This window comes from Oryctolagus cuniculus, chromosome 1 (assembly GCF_051225735.1).
Source record: "Oryctolagus cuniculus isolate XC-2025 breed Fujian yellow rabbit chromosome 1, ASM5122573v1, whole genome shotgun sequence".
Taxonomy (NCBI): domain Eukaryota; kingdom Metazoa; phylum Chordata; class Mammalia; order Lagomorpha; family Leporidae; genus Oryctolagus; species Oryctolagus cuniculus.
The window spans coordinates 51,385,263-51,407,740 of NC_142867.1; the positions used below are offsets into that span (position 1 = coordinate 51,385,263).

General features: G+C 38.8%; 1 protein-coding gene across 6 annotated transcripts; it reads left to right on the plus strand.

Annotated features, from left to right (window-relative positions):
* Nucleotides 1-592: 592 nt before the first annotated feature.
* Nucleotides 593-18,396, plus strand: CYP2R1 (cytochrome P450 family 2 subfamily R member 1). 6 transcript variants are annotated; one of them, XR_001794341.4, is made up of 6 exons: nucleotides 593-901; nucleotides 6,792-6,933; nucleotides 10,307-10,939; nucleotides 11,424-11,753; nucleotides 12,307-12,514; nucleotides 14,596-18,396. XR_001794341.4 is itself a non-coding variant. In XM_002708828.6 (5 exons), the coding sequence occupies exons 1-5, from the start codon at nucleotides 677-679 to the stop codon at nucleotides 14,769-14,771; spliced, it is 1,506 nt and encodes a 501-aa protein (XP_002708874.3). In that variant the 5' UTR covers nucleotides 595-676; the 3' UTR covers nucleotides 14,772-18,396. The 6 variants fall into 6 exon arrangements, 4 of the variants coding, with proteins under 4 accessions (XP_002708874.3, XP_089167139.1, XP_089167137.1 ...); XR_016218604.1 differs by having other exon boundaries at nucleotides 671-1,235; XM_002708828.6 differs by lacking the exon at nucleotides 12,307-12,514 and having other exon boundaries at nucleotides 595-901.
* The last annotated feature ends 4,082 nt before the right edge of the window (nucleotides 18,397-22,478 follow it).

Consider the following 22,478-nt stretch of genomic DNA (forward strand, 5'->3'; position numbering starts at 1 on the left):
ATTGGTTGTTTAATTCTAGGTAGTATAGGTAGAAAGCTTAAGTACTATCCCTGAGCAACTGCAGCGTACACAGACCTCTGTGACTACCAATCAGCAACCAGTTTGGCAGGACCAGAGAAGTGAAAACACAAGTTACCTGAGTTAATTGCATAACAATTGCTTACTCATGAAAATTCTTAAAGGATCAGCAACAAAAATGCCTCATAACATGAGGAAAGAAATAGATGAGTAAGTAAAGCAGAACAGGCGTGCACTCTCTAATGGAAGGAAATTCTGAAAATTATCAGGCTCAGCTAAAGCCCACAGAAGTTCAGTTTTCCTAGTCTTTAATAAGTAGACCTGACACTAGAAAGATTCCTTCAGAAAGGGCTGGCCATCCAAGGAGGCAGGCAGGATTCTTCCAGTGATTGCGTTCTCAACGCCCTGGTGCCAACCTTGAAGGTTGTCCTGCCAGCTTGGTTCCCCCTAAACCCCGCCAAATCCAAAGGGTCGGAAAGCAGTTGAGTGGGCAAAGCCATGAGGTAGCTGCCCTGGGGACCGCCCTACACTCAGGTAACCAATGGCCATGGAGCAAGGGCGGTACCTCAGGAAATTGGGCCAATGAGAACGTGGCAAGATTGAAGGGGTCGTCCCTGTCCCAGCCTGACCGAGGGGAACGCGGCCCCAACTCGGACCGATGCGGGAAACTTCGGGAGCTGAGGAGTGCGCGGCGGCGCTGGGCGGCGCGCTCTTCCTACTGCTCTTTGCACTGTGGGGACGCCAGCTGCTGAAGCGGAGGCGGCCGGTGGGCTTTCCCCCGGGGCCTCCGGGGCTACCGTTTATCGGCAACATCTACTCCCTGGCCGCCTCAGCCGACCCTCCCCATGTCTACATGAGAAAGCAGAGCCAAGTGTACGGCGAGGTACAGCCCCGACCGACGGGCCGCGAGCAGGGAGGGCCGCCGTCCTGGCCTCCGGGCTGGCTTGGGTCTCCCTGTAGGTTGGACTGGAGGCCAGTTCCGGTTCGAGGAGCCGAGATTTCTGTGTGCTGGCAACTTCTGCTGAGGAAAACCCGCTCACTTCGCCCACCCCCTCCACCAATGGGCCGCCCCACTCCAGCCTGCGCTCTGAAGCGATCGGGGCCGGGGTTCCTCGCTTCGGAGGGGAGCGCGCGCTCGGCGCCCCGGAGCTCCCGCGCGTGCGCAGTGTGGTTCTCGGGTAGGCCGGGCGCAGGCTGCGGGCCGCGATCGCCCGCAGGTTAGAGTTCACTGCTTGGCTTGAGCAAAAAGTAGCGGCAGCCTGAATTCTGGGGCCTGGTTATAGTTAATGGTTATGGGAGGTTCTTCGAGGCTTGCTATTGACTAACAAGTGGTGTAAGCGTTTGCTGTGAGGATTCAAAGTAGAATGGAGTGAACGTCCCGCCAAGAAGCGGGCTGTGGTTAATAGGAAAAGCGTGCGTAGAACTAATGACGCAAAACAGCGCGGGAGCCCTGCAGCCCTGCGTGAGCGAGGTTCAGATTGGCCAGGAACGCCCTTAGAGCATGTACTTATAAGGTGCCACCTGTGTGCTGCTCTCTCGAACAACTTGTTGACTCATTTAAATCTCACAGCCACCTGGTGAGGTAGGTGTTTCAAGTTTTCCCCATTTTCACATAGAAAAACTGAATGACACCCCCCACCCCGAAAAAGACAGGAACACAGTGCTTGTGTTTGGAAGGGTGCCCTTATCTCAAAAGGCCGAAGTGTCCAGAAGGGAGTTAACAGTCCAGAGGGAGAGAGAAAACGAATTCCAGCGATAAACTGTGGTTAAAGGCTGTATAGCAATTATATTTCAGGTTAGTGCTTAAATCCTTACTTAAATCAATTTGTCTAAGAATTATTTCAGGCTTCTGCAGCTCAATAGTGGTTGGCATTGCTAAAGGGAACCTGGACATCGATCAAGAAAATATATATAATTCTTAAGTTTTATCTACCCTCCCCCATTCTCCAGAGTTTATTTCCATGATTTCTGTTTAATATATTTGATCTCTTTGATATGTTTGTCACAAAGCAGCATGATATTATGGAGAAATCACAAGATGTGGAAACATAACAAATCAAAGAGATCAAATATATTAAACCAGGTTCCCTTTAGTAATGCAAATCACTGTTGAACTGTAGAAACCTGAAATAATTATTAGAAAAATTGAAACTATTTACACATTGAAGAGTAGCCAGTGTTTGCCTGACTCTACCTTACAGTTAAATTTGATAACCAGCAAACATTAACTTTTTTTAAAGATTTATTTAGGGGCCAGCACTGTGGTATAGTGGATAAGGCCAACACCTGCAGTGCCACCATCCCAAATGGGCATCAGTTCAAGTCCTGGCTGCTCTACTTCAGATCCAGCTTCCTGCTAAAGCACCTGGGAAAGCAGAAGATGGTCCATGTGCTTGGGCCTCTGCCACCCACGTGGAGCTTCATCTGGGCCTTCCACGTGGGTGGCAGGGGCCCAGCACGTGCACCATCTTCTGCTGCTTTTCTCAGGTCATTTGCAGGGAGCTGAACTGGAAGTGGAGCAACCAGGACACGGGTCAGTGCCCATGTGGAATGCTAGCCTTGCAGGTGGCAGCTTTATCCCTTGGGCCACAATGCTGGTCCCCAAATATTAACTCTTTAAGCTACAGAAGCATTTGATCCTTACCCTGATTATGAAGCAACCCTAAAAGTCTTCTGTTATCTTGGAGATATTTCCCAATTCTGCCAAAACCTCAAAGTTTATATAAGTTGTAAAATACCATACCTTTTGTTGAGGTAGAAGGAGAATATTACCACCTATATTTTTGGAAGCTGTGAAAAGTTTACAGGACATGTTTGTAAATAGAATCTTATTTTTCCATTGTCTTTATAATTTTATATGTGTGCTTATAAAAAAATACCTGGACTTTACAATTGCTTATGACAGTTACTTTAACATCAACTTTTATACAGCCTATGAATTCAGTTCTCCTTTATAATTCTTGAAGACCACCCCCACCCCAGTACAAGGGACTTACACATTCATTTTAAAGGCAAGTCTTAATTAGAAGTGTACCATGTTGAATAACCATTTCCTTGAAGATTCCCTCTGAATGTTTAAACTTCTGTTGTGACTTTTAATGGTAATCTAGATTTTGAGAAGCGTTCCCTAGCTAGCAAAGTCAATTCAGGTGGCTTTCTCAAATTGTTTTCAGGCTAAGGGAAATAAAATAACTCCTTTACTTCAAAGCAAGTGGAATGACAACTTACTGATTTGTTTTTGTAGCAACCATTTACTGAGAACTTTTTGTAGGTACTGAATAAGATTATGTGGAAGATTCAAAGATAAAGGGATTCAGTCCCTGCATCTGAGTTATAATTCAGTAGGCAGGCAGAAGACAAGAATATGAATGTTTCTGGTTCAAGGTAGTATTAAATAAGTGCCATAGGATTTTCTAAACATGTGCTGTGGTGGTTCAAAACAGAGAGAAAAAGTATTCAGTGAGAAGGGCTTCATGGAGAATAATCCCTGAAGACTTGGTGTGGGGTAGATAGTATAGCAGTCAAGGGCGGTATTCCAAAGGAAAAAACAGACCAAGTTAAAGTTGAAAATGTGGCACTTAATAGTTTTCATCAACAGCATTTTGCACGTTCATTTGCTACTAGCACTTAGCCATTGATATTGTAATAATATGCTTAAACATAGGTCTTTGCCATTCATTAATTCAACATAAATTTATAGATCATCATCATAATGCCATGTACTATCATAGGTACTAGAACTACAGTGGTAAACAAAACAGAGACCCCTTCCCTCATGTAACTTAAATTTTGGTGAGGTAAAAACATAATGTAGATGCATTAAAAATACTCTATGTGAGAAGAGTACAAAGTATGAAGTAAACTACAAAAGGGTAAGGGAGATAGAGAATGGTTAGTTAGAGCAGGCATCACTGCAAAGATAGCACTTGGACAGACTTAAAGGAAATGGAGCAAGATACAGGAGAATCTAGGGTACAAACATTCTAGATCAAAAGAAGAGCAAGGATGCAGGCTATGAAACAGGAGTATGCCATGTTGCAAATTACCTGTAAAGAGATGAGTGAGTTTAGTGAGGCCAGTTGGGAGGCTACTGAAAATATAAGTAAGACTTCAGGTGGCTTGGACCAGGATGTCAGTGATGCAGGTGATAAAAAATTGTCAGATTCTGTTTACGTTCTAAATATAGGAAACATGACTTCTGAGCAGATGGATGTGGAATTTGGGAGAAAATAATGACTCAGCATGGGTGGCTGCTAGGTTTTTGGCTTGAACAACTTCAAGGATGGAGTTCCCATTAACTGAAATAAGTATTCTGTGTTGAGCTGGTTTGGAGGAAATGGAAGAGGCTTGAAGATCATAGAGTAACTTCTAGAAAGGCAAAGAAAACATTTCATGTATTCATTTCTCCATTTTTGCCAGCATCATAACTATTCCATAATAGTTACTAAAAGTTATTTAGATCAGGCCAGCGCTGCAGCTCACTAGGCTAATCCTCTGCCTGTGGCGCCGGTAGCCCGGGTTCTAGTTCCGGTTGGGGCGCCAGATTCTGTCCCGGTTGCTCCTCTTCCAGTCCAGCTCTCTGCTGTGGCCTGGGAAGGCAGTGGAGGATGGCCCAAGTGCTTGGGCCCAGCACCCGCATGGGAGACCAAGAGGAAGCACCTGGCTCCTGGCTTCAGATCAGCACAACGCAGTGGCCATAGTGGCCATTTGGGGGGTGAACCAACGAAAGGAAGACCTTTCTCTCTGTCTCTCTCTTGCTGACTAACTCTGCCTGTCAAAAAAAATTATTTAGATCAAAGAATGTATGAACATAATCATGGGTTTTTCCATAGGCCAAAGCAGTTTAAGGATAAGTTTCTAGAATTTGACTAGAAACCCTTCATTGAAAGTCCTTGAGAACATTGTATACCAGAATAAATACTAGGTCAAGTAAAAATTTCCCTGCTCCCACCCTCAAATAGAGGACCAACACAAATTCTTGAGTAAAGGTGACTTGTGTAATAACTTTCTTAAGTCATGGCTTCTCTTTGGGTTTTAGAATTCCTAGTGTTCACAGCCTGCAGCTTTACTCTGAAATAATTTGTCTCCCCTCTGGTCTGCCTTCATACTAACTCAACTTTCAATGTCAGGGTCTTTCCTCATCCTTATGCAATCATCAGTTAGTCTGTTTTTATTCTGAATTAGGACCACTTCCTATTAATGCCATCCTTCCATTATCTCTGCTAAAATTACACCTCCAGGAAAAGACTTTAATACTATAACATTACCTCTTTAGGAACTCCTTTAGAAGGGTCCCTCCTCCTTTGCTTGGCTGGCAACCATTCCCTTTGTGCTGAAAATTCTTTCACTGCTACTTTTGACTAATAACACTGCTTATTGCAGACATTCTGTGCTCTTTCCCCAAGGTACTGCCTGTGCCTATTGATGGGTTGGCTAGGGCCCAACCTTGTGCCAAAGACTCTGCTGGCCCTATCACTTAGCTAGAAGATTCTGTTACCATTTGGTAATCTTCATCACTCTTGCCAATGTAACCACTTCTACTGAACTTTTGTTCTATGTTAAACCTTTTTTTCTTCTGAAGTATGTACCAAATAGAATGAAATCTGCTCTGATTGCTTGAGCAGCAATAAAACTTCTATTTTTTGGAAAGATTATTTATTTATTTATTTGAGAGTTAGAGTTACAGACAGTGACAAGGAGAGACAGAGAGAAAGGTCTTCTGTCCACTGGTTCGCTCCCAAAATGGCCACAATGGCCAGAGCTGCACCAATCGGAAGCCAGGAGCCAAGAGCTTCTTCCAGTCTCCCACATGGGTGCAGGGACCCAAGGACTTGAGCCATCTTCTGCTGCTCTTCCAGGCCACCACAGAGAGCTGGATTGGAAGAGGAGCAGCCGGGACAAGAACCGGCGTCCATATGGGATGCGGGCGCTGCAGGTGGAGGATTAACCTGTGCCACCACATTGGCCCCTATAAAGCTTCTATTTTAACCATAAAAAGCTCTCAGGTTTTGACAGGAGAGGTTGGTGATAAGCAATCTTTGCATCCCACTGATAAAGTAACATTCTGTCACTAGACTAGCCCCTTATGTTGGGTTAACTAGAACAGACTATTGGAAGTATGACATTTAATTTAACATGAGGTGAGGCACGTGACCAACAACTCCGACAAAGCTTAGGGTAAATATTCTGTTTTGCCCTCCCCTTAGCTTAAGGGCAGCTACCTATACCAACATGGTGAATTCCTTTCCTGCAAGGCCAGGTTCTGTTGGTTAATTTCATGTAAGCCATAGAGCATAATTACAATATATTTGTTTTTAAAACTAGTCTCTCAGGCCTTGGGCAATCCCCTGTCCAACCTAAGACTGGGGTAATAATACATAGATAGTGCTATTCATTCATGTGGAAAATAAAAGGAGATTGCTAGATATCATTGAATGTTTTGAGGTAGAATGAATCTTAACAGAGCATCTAAATAAAAAGTATTTCCTGTGGCAACACTGAAGTCCCAAAAGGGTAAGAGTTCTTTCCAGGTTCTTGTATGTGTTTAAGGCTTCCTGAGTCCAATACTCTTACCATTATACCATTTATAATACTGAATGGTGTAATCAGATCCCTGTTTCACACGCTTTATAGAAGGAAAGCACTCTAAACATTGTCAATTGAGTAATTGCTTCATTTTTAGGGAAGTAACATACTGGGCGAGTAGGGCTTAGCACCTGTAGATTTCTATACAGTTCACCAGTTAAATTGTTTTTCTTCTTTTCTTCTCAAAGATCTTCAGTTTAGATCTTGGAGGCATATTAACTGTGGTTCTAAATGGATATGACATAGTAAAGGAATGCCTTGTTCATCAAAGTGAAATTTTTGCAGATAGACCATGTCTTCCTTTATTTATGAAGATGACAAAAATGGGAGGTATGTTTATTTTCACCTATTTACTTAACTGTTTTAAATCATATTCTTTGTTGTAAGTAATTTTGGTGCATAGAGTTGGGATTCTTTTATTCTGATTAACAGGAAAGTATCTACTCATATTTATTTACTTAATTACAAAACCTAGAATTTGAGGACCTTGCAGGCTATATTACACTCATATTTTAGACTAGTAAATGCTAATTCTTTTATAATCCAGTTCTGGTAAATGTTCAAAATAGTGTTTTACTGGATAGTGTGCTGTGAATGATTTGTTTGAGATTGGCAATCAATCATGTTAATCAAATGTAATAAATGAAAAATACCATGGAGTCTGAGGTACTCTGAAGGAATAAGGCCTGTGATTTTTCTCTAGGAAAAAAAATGTTTTAAAGTGTTAGCACATAATATCTATAGGTTTTGTGAAAAAGTTAGTAACACATAAATACACAGTAGAATCAGAGGTGCCTTTTAAAGCCAGTCTTGAGTACTTGGTGGCATTTTTACTGTGATTTTCCTTATAAGATTACAGAACCTGGAGCAGCCTTTCTTAATCACTATGATATGTAAATGGTTTGTGAAAAGAACTATTCATTCTGTGTGGTTTAGTGTAGAATGATTCTATATTCGACAAGAAAGTTTGAAAGTTGACAGAATTAGTAAGAAGAAAGCAGCAACAGAAAGCATAAAGTAAAGTGTTGAGATAGATATAATGGTTTTGATAGTAGTGTAAGAATTTTTACAATCAAAATGTCCTGATTTAATGAGACACACTTAATTTCAAAAAAGTTAACAATATCTTGTTTACATACACTAAACATAAAGAGACTGGTTGAAAAGAAAAAATTAAACTCCTATGTTAAATAACAAAATAGATCAAGTAATATAAAGAAAGCATGAATTTTAAAAGCCAAATTCTCAAGCCAGAGTAAGATGATACTCAAAGCAGAAATAAAAATCAAATCTCTTGTGTCTTCTATATAACAGTTAAGCCAAAGAAGAAATCATAATTATAATGGAAAACCATTAAAGAAATGAAAACCAAAGATGATATGATAAGAGTAACTGTTGAAACAAACATTTTTTAGATGTAAATTTATACCCTACATTATTTATATAATAAAGATAAAGCAAGATCTTCAAAAAACAGTAAAGACAAATAGATAGGAAATTATGCTATTTTTAAATATGTGTATTGTTGGGGCTGGCACTGTGGCATAGCAGGTAAAGCTGCCACCTGCAGTGCTGGCATCCCTTATGGGGGCCAGTTCGAGTCCCAACTGCTCCACTTCTGATCCAGCTCTCTGCTATGACCTGCGAAAGCAGTAGAAGATGGCCCAAGTCCTTAGGCCCCTGCACCCACGTGGTAGACCCAGAAAAATCTCCTGGCTCCTGGCGCAGTTCCAGTGGTTGCAGCCAATTGGGAAGTGAACCAGCAGATGGAAGACCTCTCTCTCTCTCTCTGTTTTTCCTTCTCTCTCTGTGTAACTCTTTCAAATAAATAAATAAGTGTATTGAACTTGAAACTGGAAAATCATGGCCACCATCAGCTTTCTGTGCAAATGTGAAAAGTTGCCCTTTGCATGGGCCCAGGGGCACGGGTTGGTCAGTGTAGGGTTATGAACAGTGCTCTTCTGCTTATACATGCGTATACATTTCCCCAGGGCTTACTGTGAGCTCACTCCTTTATACAGCATACATATTTCTTCTACCTGCAGTGTTTCCCCCGGATGTTCTTCACCTACTCTCTCATCTCCCTTAAGTCTTTACTCAAATGTCACCTCAGTGAAGCTTTCTTTGACCACCCTATTTCATTCTTTGCTGTATCATTTATTCGTTTGTCTCTCCTACTAGTATATAAGTTCCATGAAAGTACAGAATATTCACCTGATACATCCTCTGACACTCCCAAAGCAGTATGCCTAGAATATACTTACTGCTTTATAAATACATATTGAAAGAATATTGGTTGAATGAATAATCAACCAGTAGTGTAGAAAAGAAAATGGACTGTGGGAATATAAGATTTGTATATAGTGCTAAAGACCTATTTACATATGATTAACTTTATAATCTCCAAATTAAAAAATCATTGAACAAGTTGTTGAAATATAAATTTTATATGTTTTTCATATATACTTGAAAAAATGACATTCTTCATCACAGGTTCATGTGTGTCCCAATAATGAATGAAATCTCCTGCAAGGTATATAAGTTGTGCACTGAAGATGTTGGTATTTTTCTTTGATAGTTAATTTAAAACACTCTAAACATTGTCAGTTGCATGATAAATGCCTTCATTTTCAGGGAAGTAACAAATACTGGGAGAGTGAAGTTTAGCACCTGTGGATTTCCATGGTTATATTTCTCCCATATATTCTGACAGTTAAATGCAGATTTTTAAAGATCTTCAGTTTAGATCTTGGAGGTATATCAACTGTGGTGTTGAAAGCAGAAATTTTCCATGATAACTATATCAGGATGGCAGATACTTGGTGTATGTAGACTCTGAAATTCTAAGGCAAGCAATATTAACATTAAAAAAGTTTGGTCGTTCCTGTTTGCCCACCTTTTGACTTAAGCATTTCTATGACATTGACAATTTATTTGGACTACCTTTGTTTTTATCATAGCTTCCCTGTTATCATATGCCTTTAGCAAGAATAAATTTGTATTCTAAAATCCAGCTCTTAAGCAGGACATTTTTTTTCTTTCAAGCTATCATCACTTTATTTTAAAAATTTTTTGTATGTATTTTATAATGACAACATTAGGAACATAGTAATTCTTTCCACTGCACCCTTCTTCCTTCCCCCTCATTACTCCTCCCTCTCCTGTTTGGTCCAAGAAAGAAAAATAAACATAAAGAAAAAGAAATAATGGAATAAAAAAACTAAGTGAACTGTTCTTCAACAGTCTAGACAAGGGCTGTTCTTTGTTGAAAGCGGGACATTTCTAATACTAGAATAACAATTTTTGGCTGTTAAGTTGAAGATAAAGTTGTTCTGACAAACATGCAGTCATTTGTCTTATGTGAATTAGGCTTATAATAAAAGTTGAATAATAAAATCACCAAACCTAGTTTACCCAATTGAATTATATAAGACTTGCCAGTTTTTTATGGTAGGAGAATCATAGGTCTTCGCCAATTCACACATGAGGAGTAGAAAGGCTTTTTGCTATAATATTGTATGACAAAAAATATTGTATGACTAATGAAAAGCAACAATAGGACCCAACCATCTAGGTATAAAGAAAGAGAGCTTAGGGAAGAATGAATAACAGTATTTTTATTCTTTTTTTATTTTGTTGCATTTTTGACTATTAGATACAAGGAAGGTAGAAACTTTATTTGTTTAATGATTTTTTTTCCCAGGCTTACTTAATTCCAGATATGGCCGAGGATGGGTTGATCACAGAAGATTAGCTGTAAACAGCTTTCGCTATTTTGGATATGGCCAAAAGTCTTTTGAATCTAAAATCTTAGAGGAAACAATTTTTTTCATCGATGCTATTGAAACATACAAAGGTAGACCATTTGACTTTAAACAATTAATAACGAATGCTGTATCAAACATAACCAATCTGATCATTTTTGGAGAAAGATTCCGTTATGAAGACACAGACTTCCAACACATGATTGAGTTATTTAGTGAAAACGTGGAACTAGCTGCCAGTGCCTCAGTCTTCCTGTACAATGCCTTTCCATGGATTGACATCTTACCTTTTGGAAAACATCAACAGCTGTTTAGAAATGCAGCAGTGGTCCATGATTTCCTCTCCAGACTTATTGAAAAGGCTTCAGTCAAAAGACAGCCTCAGTTACCTCAGCATTTTGTTGATGCATATTTAGATGAAATGGATCAAGGTAAAAATGATCCATTATCTACTTTTTCCAAAGAAAACCTAATTTTTTCAGTGGGTGAGCTCATCATTGCTGGAACTGAAACTACAACCAATGTGCTACGGTGGGCGATTCTTTTCATGGCCCTTTACCCTGACATTCAAGGTAAGAATTTGCATAATAATCTCAGGGTCTACTCTTACATGTAGGGCTTGTACATGTTTCAATGTCTTTGGTCATGTACAAAGCATTTTCCTTAGGTACTCCTGTTGTACTAACCAGTAAGAGAAACATTTAATAGTTGTAAAGAATTTTCAAATCAATAATCTAAGAAGTTTACATAAAAAAGTTCTGAGATAAGTTTTGTTATACCTGTTTTCATAAATAAGGAAAAAGCTGAGTGTCTGGAAGTAGCAGATCTGGAGCCTCAACCCTAGTTTGTTTTTCACAACTGAATTAGCCACAGCATTGCTTATCAGTGTCTGATAGGAGTACATAGTGTAAGTTTAAGTAAAACTCCCACATTTAAAAAAATCTGACTCTAGTTGTACCCATGTCATAGATTATCCTATGTTTTATCCCCAAACAGGATTACTTTAGATATAATTTTAAGAATTTCTTAATAACTGGAACACTTTTTCTCTGACAGGACAAGTTCAGAAAGAGATTGATTTAATTATGGGCCGCGATGGGAAGCCTTCTTGGGACAACAAATGCAGAATGCCTTATACTGAGGCAGTTTTGCATGAAGTTTTAAGATTTTGTAATATAGTTCCACTAGGCATTTTCCATGCAACCTCTGAAGATACAGTTGTACGTGGTTATTCCATTCCAAAAGGCACAACAGTAATTACAAATCTTTATTCTGTACACTTTGATGAGAAGTACTGGAGAGACCCAGATGTGTTCTATCCTGAGCGATTTCTAGACAGCAGTGGATATTTTGCCAAGAAAGAAGCTTTGGTTCCTTTTTCTCTAGGTAAGAGAACCTTTACAAGGGCATAACTTTGGGATAAAGTATAGTGATGGCTCATCTTGTATAGCATCATCTTGATCTGAAGCATCCTGATATAAAATTTTATACTTATAATTCAACTCTGAAAACACATTCTTTTTTTACCAAAAAATATGATTTATTTATTTGTAAGTAGTCAGAGAGAGACCTTCCATCCATTGGTTCACTCTCCAAATGCCCACAAAGGCTGGGGCAGGGCCAGGTTGAAACCAGAAGCCAGGAGCATCCTGTGGGTCTCCTGGGAGATGCTGCTTTCCCAGGCACATTAACAAGGAGCTGGATCAGAAGTGGAACAGCCAGGGCTAGAACCAGCACCCATATGAGATGCCAGTGTAAGTAGCTTAATCAGCTGCATCACAATGCCAGTCCCACAACATCAATTCATATAGGAGAAGTGATTGAGTTAGAGGTAATTAATGCTTGTTTCTACTCAAAATAAACCTTAATTTATTAAGTAGAGATAAATTGTTGTGAAGCCATGGCTTCTGAAACTTTCTTGTGGATTTTTGCCTTGTAGAGCTAAAAGTTAATGATTGAGACCCAGAAAGGAGAAATACATAGTAATTTGAAGTTGTTACATCTTGAAACAGTGAGTTACAGAAGACAATGAAGTCTCACGGCCGAATTATGTTGTCTTTATTTCTGAAAGCCAGTTTTATTTCTGTAAGCCCAGCTGCATGAATGCATGTGCTCTCCAGATCATGTAACCCTGATTGAGCTCAGCGGTAAGTTTATAAAGGCAAAAACCACATCCTGTTGGGAGTTAATTACAAAGCCAAGCATTACAGAAGCCAGAACAAGCAAGGTTATGCTTATCTGGGAGGTGAGAGGTTGGGGGTGTCAGGCATTGACACATTTTCATAGCATTTAATGTAAAAAATCTTTACAGTTAACATTCTTATGAGGCTAGTTTTTGAATACAGTGGTTGTGTAACTGGTAAGAAAAATAGAGGACAAACAGTGACTAGAGATCATCCAGAAACAAAATAGAGTGACTCGGGTCAGGCCATAGCTCACTTTGAAGTAAAGCTAGAATCTAGATTTCTTGGCTTCCAGATGATTGTACCTCATCTTCAAGTAGGAAAATGTTCCTTCTGCTTTAAAAAAAGTACATAGATCTCAAGAATGCTGGAGGGGCCTGAATTGTGGTATAGCTGATAAGGGCGCCACCTGCAGTGCCGGCATCCCATACGGGCAATCACTGAGTCTCTGCTATTCCACTTCTGATCCAGCTCTCTGCTATGGCCTGGGAAAGCAGTGGAAGATGGCCCAAGTCATTAAGCCCCTGCACCAATGTGGGAGACCCAGAAGAAGTTCCAGATCAGCCCAGCCCTGGCCATTGTGGCCATCTGGGGAGTGAAACGGAGGGTGGAAGACCGACCTCTCTCTCTGCCTCTCTGTAGCTCTGTCTTTCAAATAAATAAATCTTAAAAAAAAAAAAAAAAAAAAAAAAAAAAAAAAAATGGACCAGAAACTCCTGCTCTTTAAAGAAAAATACTTATTTGGTCAGTTGAAATGAAATGGGCTTCAAAAATAAGAGTGGGAATAAGAGAGGGAGGAGATGTACAGTTTGGCACATGCTAACTCGGACTTACCCCTAAAGGTAAAGCTAGAAACATGCCATGGGACTCCAAATCCCATTAAGTTGGCATGTACCAATGCCATCTTACTAGTTAACGTGATCAGTTTAAGTTCATAATTGATCATAAAGATAGGATTAAGTGTGAAAGGGATCACATAAATAAGACCAGTGTCTGCTAATAATAATTGATAGAATTAAAAAGGAGAGAACGTTCTAACATGGGAAGCAGGATACATAGCAGACTCAGAATGGCAGGTGCCTCAAACAGCACTCTGGCCTCAGAATCAGCCCTTAAGGCATTCAGATCTGGCTAAAAAGCCCATGAGAGTTTCGCAGGCATGGAAAGCCAAGACACTGGCAAAAAAATGACCTAAATGAAAGATCTCTGTGAGTGAGATCCCAGCAGAAAGAATGGGCCATCAAAGAAGGAGGTACCTTTCTCTGAAAGGAGGAGAGAACTTCCACTTTGATTATGGTCTTGTCTAAATAAGGTCGGAGTTTGTGAACTCAAACTTGGCAGCTCATGACAAGAGCCTCAGGTGATTAATGACGTCATAAATAAGAGTGTCAGTTGTTAAATCAACAATGGGAGTCACTGTGCACTTACTCCCCATGTAGGATCTCTGTGTTTAAGGTGTTGTACTATGCGAATTAATGGTAAAACTAGTCTTCAAACAGTACTTTATACTTTGTGTGAGTGCAATCTGTTGAAATCTTTACTTAGTATATACTAAGTTGGTCTTCTGTATATAAATATAATTAAAAATGAATCTTAATGAAAAATGGGATGGGAGAGGGAGTAGGAGACCAGAGGTTTGTGAGAGGGAGAGTGTTATGGGGGGAAAAGCCACTATAATCCAAAAGTTATTCTTTCGAAATTTATATTTATTAAATAAAAGTTTTTAAAAAAAGAAATGAAATGGACTTCTCTTGGATCTATAGAACAAATGTCAGAATTTAAATTAAATCTTGCATAGCATATCTTTGGCTCTGTTGCAACACGCAAGGGAACCTGAGGATTACACTAAAATCTTACAAAAGGAAGAAAAGAATGGGTTCTGGGAGCCCAAGTGCCAATTTTTTTGTGATCTAAGAATCCTTTAGTAAGCATAAGTTCCTTTAAATTCCAAATTTCCTAAATGGCATCCAACTATTAGACATTAATTTTGGTATGGTATATAATGGGTTTTTAAAAATTATTCTATCGTTTTTTTGTTTGTTTAGGGAGAAGACATTGTCTTGGAGAACAGCTGGCACGGATGGAAATGTTCTTATTTTTTACAGCACTGCTTCAGCGGTTTCATTTGCATTTTCCACATGAATTAGTTCCAAATCTGAAGCCCAGGTTAGGCATGACACTGCAGCCCCAGCCCTACCTCATCTGTGCTAAAAGACGATGAAAGTTCATGGATATTCTGGTCAGCTACAGTGTATGTTTGCTTCATATTTGAACTTCGTTTAATCAATGTGTGCGTCTGGACAAAAATCACAGCATCATGAAGCTAAATGAACACAGACGAAAGTCGGAGGTTCGAAGACGATCAGATACCATCGTAGTTCCGACCATAAATGATGCCGACTGGCGATGCGGTGTTATTCCCATGACCCGCCGGGCAGCTTCCAGGAAACCAAAGTCTTTGGGTTCCGGGGGGAGTATGATTGCAAAGCTGAAGGAATTGACGGAAGGGCACCACCAGGAGTGGAGCCTGCGGCTTAATTTGACTCAACAAGCTATCAACTTGTTTCACGATTATGTGACTTCTAACAATTCTTTTATGAGGAACACAGAGGTGCAAATGATAGGTGTTGCTTAAAGTGCTAAGAAAGGGGGCAGGTGTTGTGGTGCAGCAATTTAAGGTATCAAATTAGGATTGCCCACATCCCGTATCTTTTCAATCTAGCTTCTTGCTAATAGCACCTGAGAAAGCAGCAGATGATGCCCCAAGTACCTGGGTCCTTGACACCCAAGTAGGAGACCCAGTTGGAGTTCCTGGCTCTTTGCTTCAGCTTGACCCAGCCTGGCTGTAAACTGGGACACTTGAGAATGATGAGGTGATATTAATAATTATGCCAGGACAACAAGAATAAATTGTAACTGGCATGAACAAACTGAAATGTTTAGCCATCCATCTATAGCTGTTTTTACGTTGTCATTTTTTTCTAAAGTTGTACATTAAGAGCTCATGTTTATGTAATCTGACTCATGAATAATTGCAGCCACAGAGTAAGTGCACATAACAATGACTTAATAATTTGGATTTCACCTTAGTTTGGCCTCATCTGTTAAATATTTTCAAGTCTGTTACAAATAAGGGGTCTTTGTATCTCTGATATGTTAAGATGTTTCCAGTTGCAAGGGAAAGAAAATCCTATGCAAATTTACTTAAATAGGGGCAGGAATTTGGCATAGCAATTAAGAAGTTGGTTAGAGCATCTGCATTCTATATTGGAGTACCTTGGTAGCTTCTCAGCTCTACTTCCCAATTTCAGCTTCCTACTAATGTGTACCTGGAGAGGCAGTGGGAAATGGTTCAAGTAGTTGGGTCCCTGCCACCCTCAGCTCCCAGCTTCACAGGTGGTTGCAGGCATTTGAAGAGTGAACTAATGGATGATAGCTCTTTGGTACTCCCTCAAATAAATTAGTTAATTTTAGAGAAATCTGTAGACAGTGTGGAAGTTTTAAGATTGGTATAGCCTAGATGATCCGTGGTATAACTGAAGAACCAGTTTGTCTTCAACCTTCAATTTTGCCTTCCAGATGGTGCCAGTTTTATTTTAAGGCTGGCTTGTGGATGTACAGGTACTTTGCCTAGCTCCATAAAGAACAAGTCTGGATTGTTTCTGGAGAGCAAGGGAGTTTTTCGGATGTCCTCAGAAAACCGTTCTTTGTGTCCTACAGGTACTGAGTTACATGCCCATTAGTTAACTCAAGACTGTATTTTATGAGTGGGATTATGATGTACTTAGGCCTGAGCATATGCTTAGCTATGAGAATTAGTGATGGAATTGCCTTCTCCTAACGTGCACACGGTACATAGGGGTGACATGATTATCTAAGCAAAAAGAACAAGTATGAAAATAAGCTGTATATCAGGAAACTGGTTATGATATCTCCCTGGGCCTTTCCTCTACCCACTTGCTAAGCCAGACAGCTTTCCAACTTATCTTTCTGAATCTTTTTTTTTAAATATTTATTTATTTATTTGAAAGTCACAGTCAGAGAGGCAGAGAGAGAGAGAGAGAGAAAGAGGTCTTCCATCCACTGGTTCATTCCCCAAATGGCTGCAATGTAGAGTTGGGCCAGTCCGAAGCCAGGAGCTTCTTCTGGGTTTCCCACAAAGGTGCAGGGGTCCAAGTACTTGGGTCATCCTCTGCTGCTTTCTCAGGCACGTTAGCAGGGAGCTGGATCAGAAATGGAGCAGCCAGGACTTGAAGCGGCATCCATATGGGATGCCGGTGCTGCAGGCAGCAGTTTTACCTGCTACGCCACAGTGCCAGCCCTAGCTTTCTGAATCTTGACAAACATTCCTAGTCAAGTTGCTTCTTAATTTTTCTTCAGTACAGCAGATCCTCTCCTACTTACTGTCCTATCTCCTATAGAAGCCTAAGCTAAACTCTACAGACTGGGGCTTCTGGAGGCTTGACAATCTTATGTAACAAAGCAATTTAGTGAATGAAGTAAATTATAATAAAAATTTTGGAGGCTTTATTTTACTTTTTTTTTTCTTTTTTTTTTTTCTTCTTTTTTTTTTATCTTTTATTTAATGAATATAAATTTCCAAAGTACGACTCATGTGTTACAATGGCTTCCCCCCCCATACCGTCCCTCCCACCCACCACCCTCCCCTTTCCCACTCCCTCTCCCCTTCCATTCACATCAAGATTCATTTTCGATTATCTTAATATACAGAAGATCAGCTTAGTATACCTTAAGTAAGTATTTCAACAGTTTGCTCCCACACAAAAACATAAAGTGAAAAATAACAGATGATTTTTTTTAAATGATGATGAAATCAGATCAGACCTATTGTCATGTTTAATCCCAGTGAGAGTCAAGTTGGGAATTGATAATTTCTTTCTTTTTTTTTTTTTTTTTTTTTTTTTTTACAGAAGATCAGTTTAGTGTACATTAAGTAAAGATTTCAGTCGTTTGCACCCCCATAGAAACACAAAGTGAAATATACTGTTTGAGTACTCATTATAGCATTAAGCCTCAGTGTACAGCACGTTAAGGACAGAGATCCTACATGAGGAGTAAGTGCACAGTGACTCCTGTTGTTGACTTTACCAATTGACACTCCTGTTTATGGCATCAGTAATCTCCCTATGCACCAGTTATGAGTTTCCAAGGCTATGGAAGCCCCTTGAGTTCTCCGACTCTTATCTTGTTTAGACACGGTCATAGTCAAAGTGGAGGTTCTCTCCTCCCTTCAGAGAAAGGCACCTCCCTCTTTGAAGACCTGTTCTTTCCACTGGGATCTCACTCACAGAGATCTTTTTGCCAGAGTGTCTTGGCTTTCCATGCCTGAAATACTCTCATGGGCTTTTCAGCCAGATCCGAGTGCCTTTAGGGCTGATTCTGAGGCCAGAGTGCTATTTAGGACATCCGCCATTCTATGAGTCTGCTGACTTTTAAGTACTACTCCTATTGCCTCTAGTACCCTTTAAAACTCTATAAACCTATATAGAGTGAAGATCACCCTATTTTCTTACCTTTTATCTAAAGTAATATTTGCATTTTTCCTTAATTAGGTTTAATGTAAACTTGCCAAAAATCAAGATACAGAATCATAAACTGTTAAAGGTAGACAAGCCTTATCTCGCTTAACATGCTCATTTTATAGTACACAAAGTAATTGTTCAGATAGATAGTTATTTCTCTACTGAATGGTAGAGGAATGCCTTTTTTTATCCCATACTCTTTTTACTCACACCCAGTTATACTCTGCTTTATACGCTGTAAGATTTTTTTTTCATATACTGTAATCTCAACTTTGCAGTCAATAAACTGTGATAAAAATAAAACTATTTCTGGATAAATTAAATGAACAAAATGAGCAAAAATACCTAATTTTTAAAAATTACATTTGGTGCACCAACATGACAGAGAGTCTTTGCAGTGGGAATGCCTTCTTTCTCACCAGTGACAAACTACTGATTAGAATATTGGAAATACAACTTCCAATTCAAGACAGCAACAGCAAGCACACATTTCTTCTCAAATACTGCTGAAATAATATAATCACAGAAAAAAATAACAGTATTGAGAATGGGGGTGGAGGGCAATATTAATGCAGTAGATATTTTCAAGTTCTAGAAGATGGAAGGTAAATGGGAAAATATTAAAGGAACTACAGGTAAGGTCATACAAGACGAAGTCTGAGGTTGAGATGAGAGCCCATTCTTCATAGGATAGCTGTGGAGAAAACCAGTGCGTAAGAAGAGCAAATAAGGAGAGTACAAACGGAGGAAAATATCAAGCTGACTGAGTCTTTGGGGTAAGCAGCTGAACAATTTGCCCATCCCCACTTTGCTTTCTCCTTCTGTTTGTGTACCTGTAGAATTTCCCACCAGTATTGAAATAAAAATGTAAATGAATTGAGTGCTATCCCCAGGATAGTTATACTCCTATATGGGATTAGTGTCCTAGTTTGAGGACAACTTATTTTGATCTGATTTTGAACCTAAATTTCTGTATCACCCAAATAATCAAGGGTAAGGGCAAGTTTAAGTGAAATAAGTGGTGGTTGAGGAAATATGGGCAAAAGGACTAGCACTGAATAGTGAATAAGTTTAAATGCAAGTTTAGAAATAACATGAAGACAAAGGTGGGGCAAGTGTGATAAAATAATATCTAAATATTTTATATTCTGACAGTGTAGAAATCATCTAACAAAAAGTGAGACAAGGAGAAAAGGTAGATTATGGAATAAACTCTGATTGTTTCATATATTCACAGTCAAAAGGTATGTATAACTTAAAACTGACAAACCAAGTAGCAGAATTTTAAGCAAACTTACAAGTATAAAAGTAAAGGATAATAGTGCCTGAAATTGTATAGTGGGAGGTAGGTAGGAAGACTCAATACAAGCTAATATTTTATTATTCATTGAAGAGAAACAGATACTATGAAGAAACAGGGCTTAACGGTATTATATAAATATAGAAGTATAAAGATGGATATTATGTAAGTGTAGAAATATACAATGATCACTGAATCAAAGATACAAATCTTCCTAAATGGCAGGATAACTAAAATTACTTTTTAAGAATAATTAAGACCCTACATATAATCAGTGAATAGGCTTTTCTCATCTATTGAAGTGTTCAGTTTGGATCAAACTAAATCCATACTATATTATGTAGTATAGTAGAGATACCTGAAACATACATTGAAGTTTAAGGATGGGCAATGGCATAACTTTCAATGCAATTAAAAATAATTCAAGATCATGATTTTAAGAAAGCAAAGTAGAATTCAAACCAAAAGGCATAAGGCAAAGAAGTGCACTATATAGTTCATAAGGAAACTATAATACTTACAATAGCACACCAAATAACAGCAACTTTCATAAAACAAATTATAATATATAAGGAGAAATACTAAGTCTCCTTAATACTAGGGGACTTTAATTTGCTTCTGTCATTCTATCCAGCTTCTAGTAATGTACACTCTAGTAGGCAGCAGGTGATGGTTCAAGTACTTGGGTCCCTGACACCAACATAGGAGACCCAGTTCTGGGCTGCTACTTTCAAACTGGCCCAGCCCCTCCTGTTTGTGGGCATTCAGAGAGTAAACCAACATGAGAGAGATATCTCACTGTCTCTCTGCCTTTAAAATAAATGAAATAAATACATTTTTTAAATTTGAGAAATATAGATAACTCAACTTCTAGCCAACCAGCAAAACTACCAAAAATGATGGTGACATAAAGACATTTTCAGCTAACTATTGTAAACTCTTCCAGTCTACTGATTGTGAAATTCTATTTCCAATATTGTCTTCCCAAGTGAAAGGGATAGACATTTGAAAAAGGAAAAATTACAAGATATCTAGAGTCTCATTACAAGTACTGATTCAAGTCCCTTCTTCTTGGCTTGGGATCCAACTTCCTGCTAATGTGCCAGAGAAAGCAGTGGATGATGGCCCAGGTACATGGGTCCCTACCAACCACCTGGGAGATCTGGATGGAATTCCCGGCATACAACTCTTTTTTAAAAACATGATCTGGTTATCTATTTAATCAATGAAAAATTATTTTAAAGGCAAATATAGGAGGTTACATAGTTGTGATTAAAAAAAAAACAGCATTTTTAATATGGAGAAGACTCATTTTTCTTAAATAGTCAAAGACCTAATAAACGATATTGTGAAGCATAAGAAATTATCTTGGTAAGACAAAAGCTTTTCTTTTTCCTTGTCAACTATCTAAAACATAAAGAAAAACTTCACAATTTCCCATCAAGAGTAGATCAATACTCTAAGAAAACGTTTTACCAGAGAGGACATTCTTGTTTTGCATCAATGTACCTTTGATATTAAAGCTCAACTCTTAGACAGTTTTATAAATAATTCTCTTTTAATTTTAGCTAGCTGATCACACATAAAATTCCTTTCACAGTATTCCTGTTCCACAAACCTTCTACAAGCTGTTATCCCTTCACTTATTTGTCCTATACCTTTTCTCATTTCTCATATTCAAACAACCAGTCATTATACTTTAGGATGAAAATTACTTCTTTTTCCCTTAACAAAAACATACCTTACTTTTCTTGCCTAAGAAGTAATTATTCTTAACCATTTCTAGTTTTAATTACCATAAATTAATTTTTTAAATATTTAGTTATTTGAGAGGCATATTTACAAAGAGACAGGGTGAGATCTTCCATCTGCTGGTTCACTCCCCAAGTGGCCACAATGGCTGGAGCTGGGCCATCTGAAGCCAGCAGTTTTTTTCCCAGGCACATTAGGAGGGAGCTGGATGGAAAGAGCAGCAGCAAGGACTCAAACTGGTGCCCACATGGGATGTGGCACTGCAGGTGGCAGCTTAATCTGCTATGCCACAGCCCTGTCTGGGGAGGCATTCAGCATCTTAATGGCTAGTTCAAATGCCTAAATAATGGAAAATGTAATTTTTTATTCCATTTTTTTTATTTTTATTAATATAAAGAGAACAGATTTCATGTATTTCATAGATACAGTTCTAAGGAGATAACCATACTTCTCTCCCTACCTCTTTCCTTCACCTAATCCCCCACATCCCCTCCCTTGTTTTCTTTTCATTAATTTTTACAGACAATTTTAATCCACTTTATAATCACAGGCTTAAATCACCACTAACTATAATTTTCAACAAGTAAAAAGTAGGAAGGCTACAGTTCCACAGTAATATAAACAAGGGCTAAAAATGACAATCCTGTCTTAAGATGTCTATTTCATTCCTATACATTGTTTTTAAATTTTATTTAAGATATATAAATTTCATGTATTTCATGTATACAGATTTAGGAATACTTCCAACCTTACCTTCCCCCCAACCCCCCGCCCAAACTCCTATTCTTCCGCCTCCTTCCTCTCCTATTCCTTCTCTTAACTTTTACAATTATGTACTTTCAGTTTACATTACACTCATAAATTTAACCCTACACTAATTAACGAGTTCAACAAATAGTATTAAGAAAAAAACACTGTCCCTCAGCAGTAGAGACAAGGGCTTCAATCATTGAAGCTCAAAATGTCAATTTCACTCCTATACATTACATTTTTGCTACTCTATTAGTTACTACAGGTAAGGGAAAATATATAGTAGGCAAATATAATTCTAAATTAGTTTTATTAAAATTTTATAATTGTAAAAAGTATTTGAAGCTTGTGGGGCTTCTACAAATAAAAGGCAAAAGTACCCAGAACGGGAAATACTTAGTTTTTAAGAAATTAAGGATCCCATTTTTAACATAGGTCTTGCAGAGCTTTGATAAAAGACTAAGAGGAAAATGCCCCAAGATTGAGGCATATAATCATTTCATACAGTAGTTCCTTGCATGCACATTTGCTTGCAGCTGGTGGGTACTTACCCTGTGTCCAGCTTATCTTCACTTGATCTTAG

Coding starts and splice junctions, on each gene's coding strand:
- CYP2R1 (XM_002708828.6), top strand. CDS start 677: ATGCGGGAAACTTCGGGAGCTGAGGAGTGCGCGGCGGCGCTGGGCGGC. Junction 6,934..10,306: donor GAAGATGACAAAAATGGGAG/GTATGTTTATTT, acceptor TTTTTTTCCCAG/GCTTACTTAATTCCAGATAT. Junction 10,940..11,423: donor CCTTTACCCTGACATTCAAG/GTAAGAATTTGC, acceptor TTTCTCTGACAG/GACAAGTTCAGAAAGAGATT.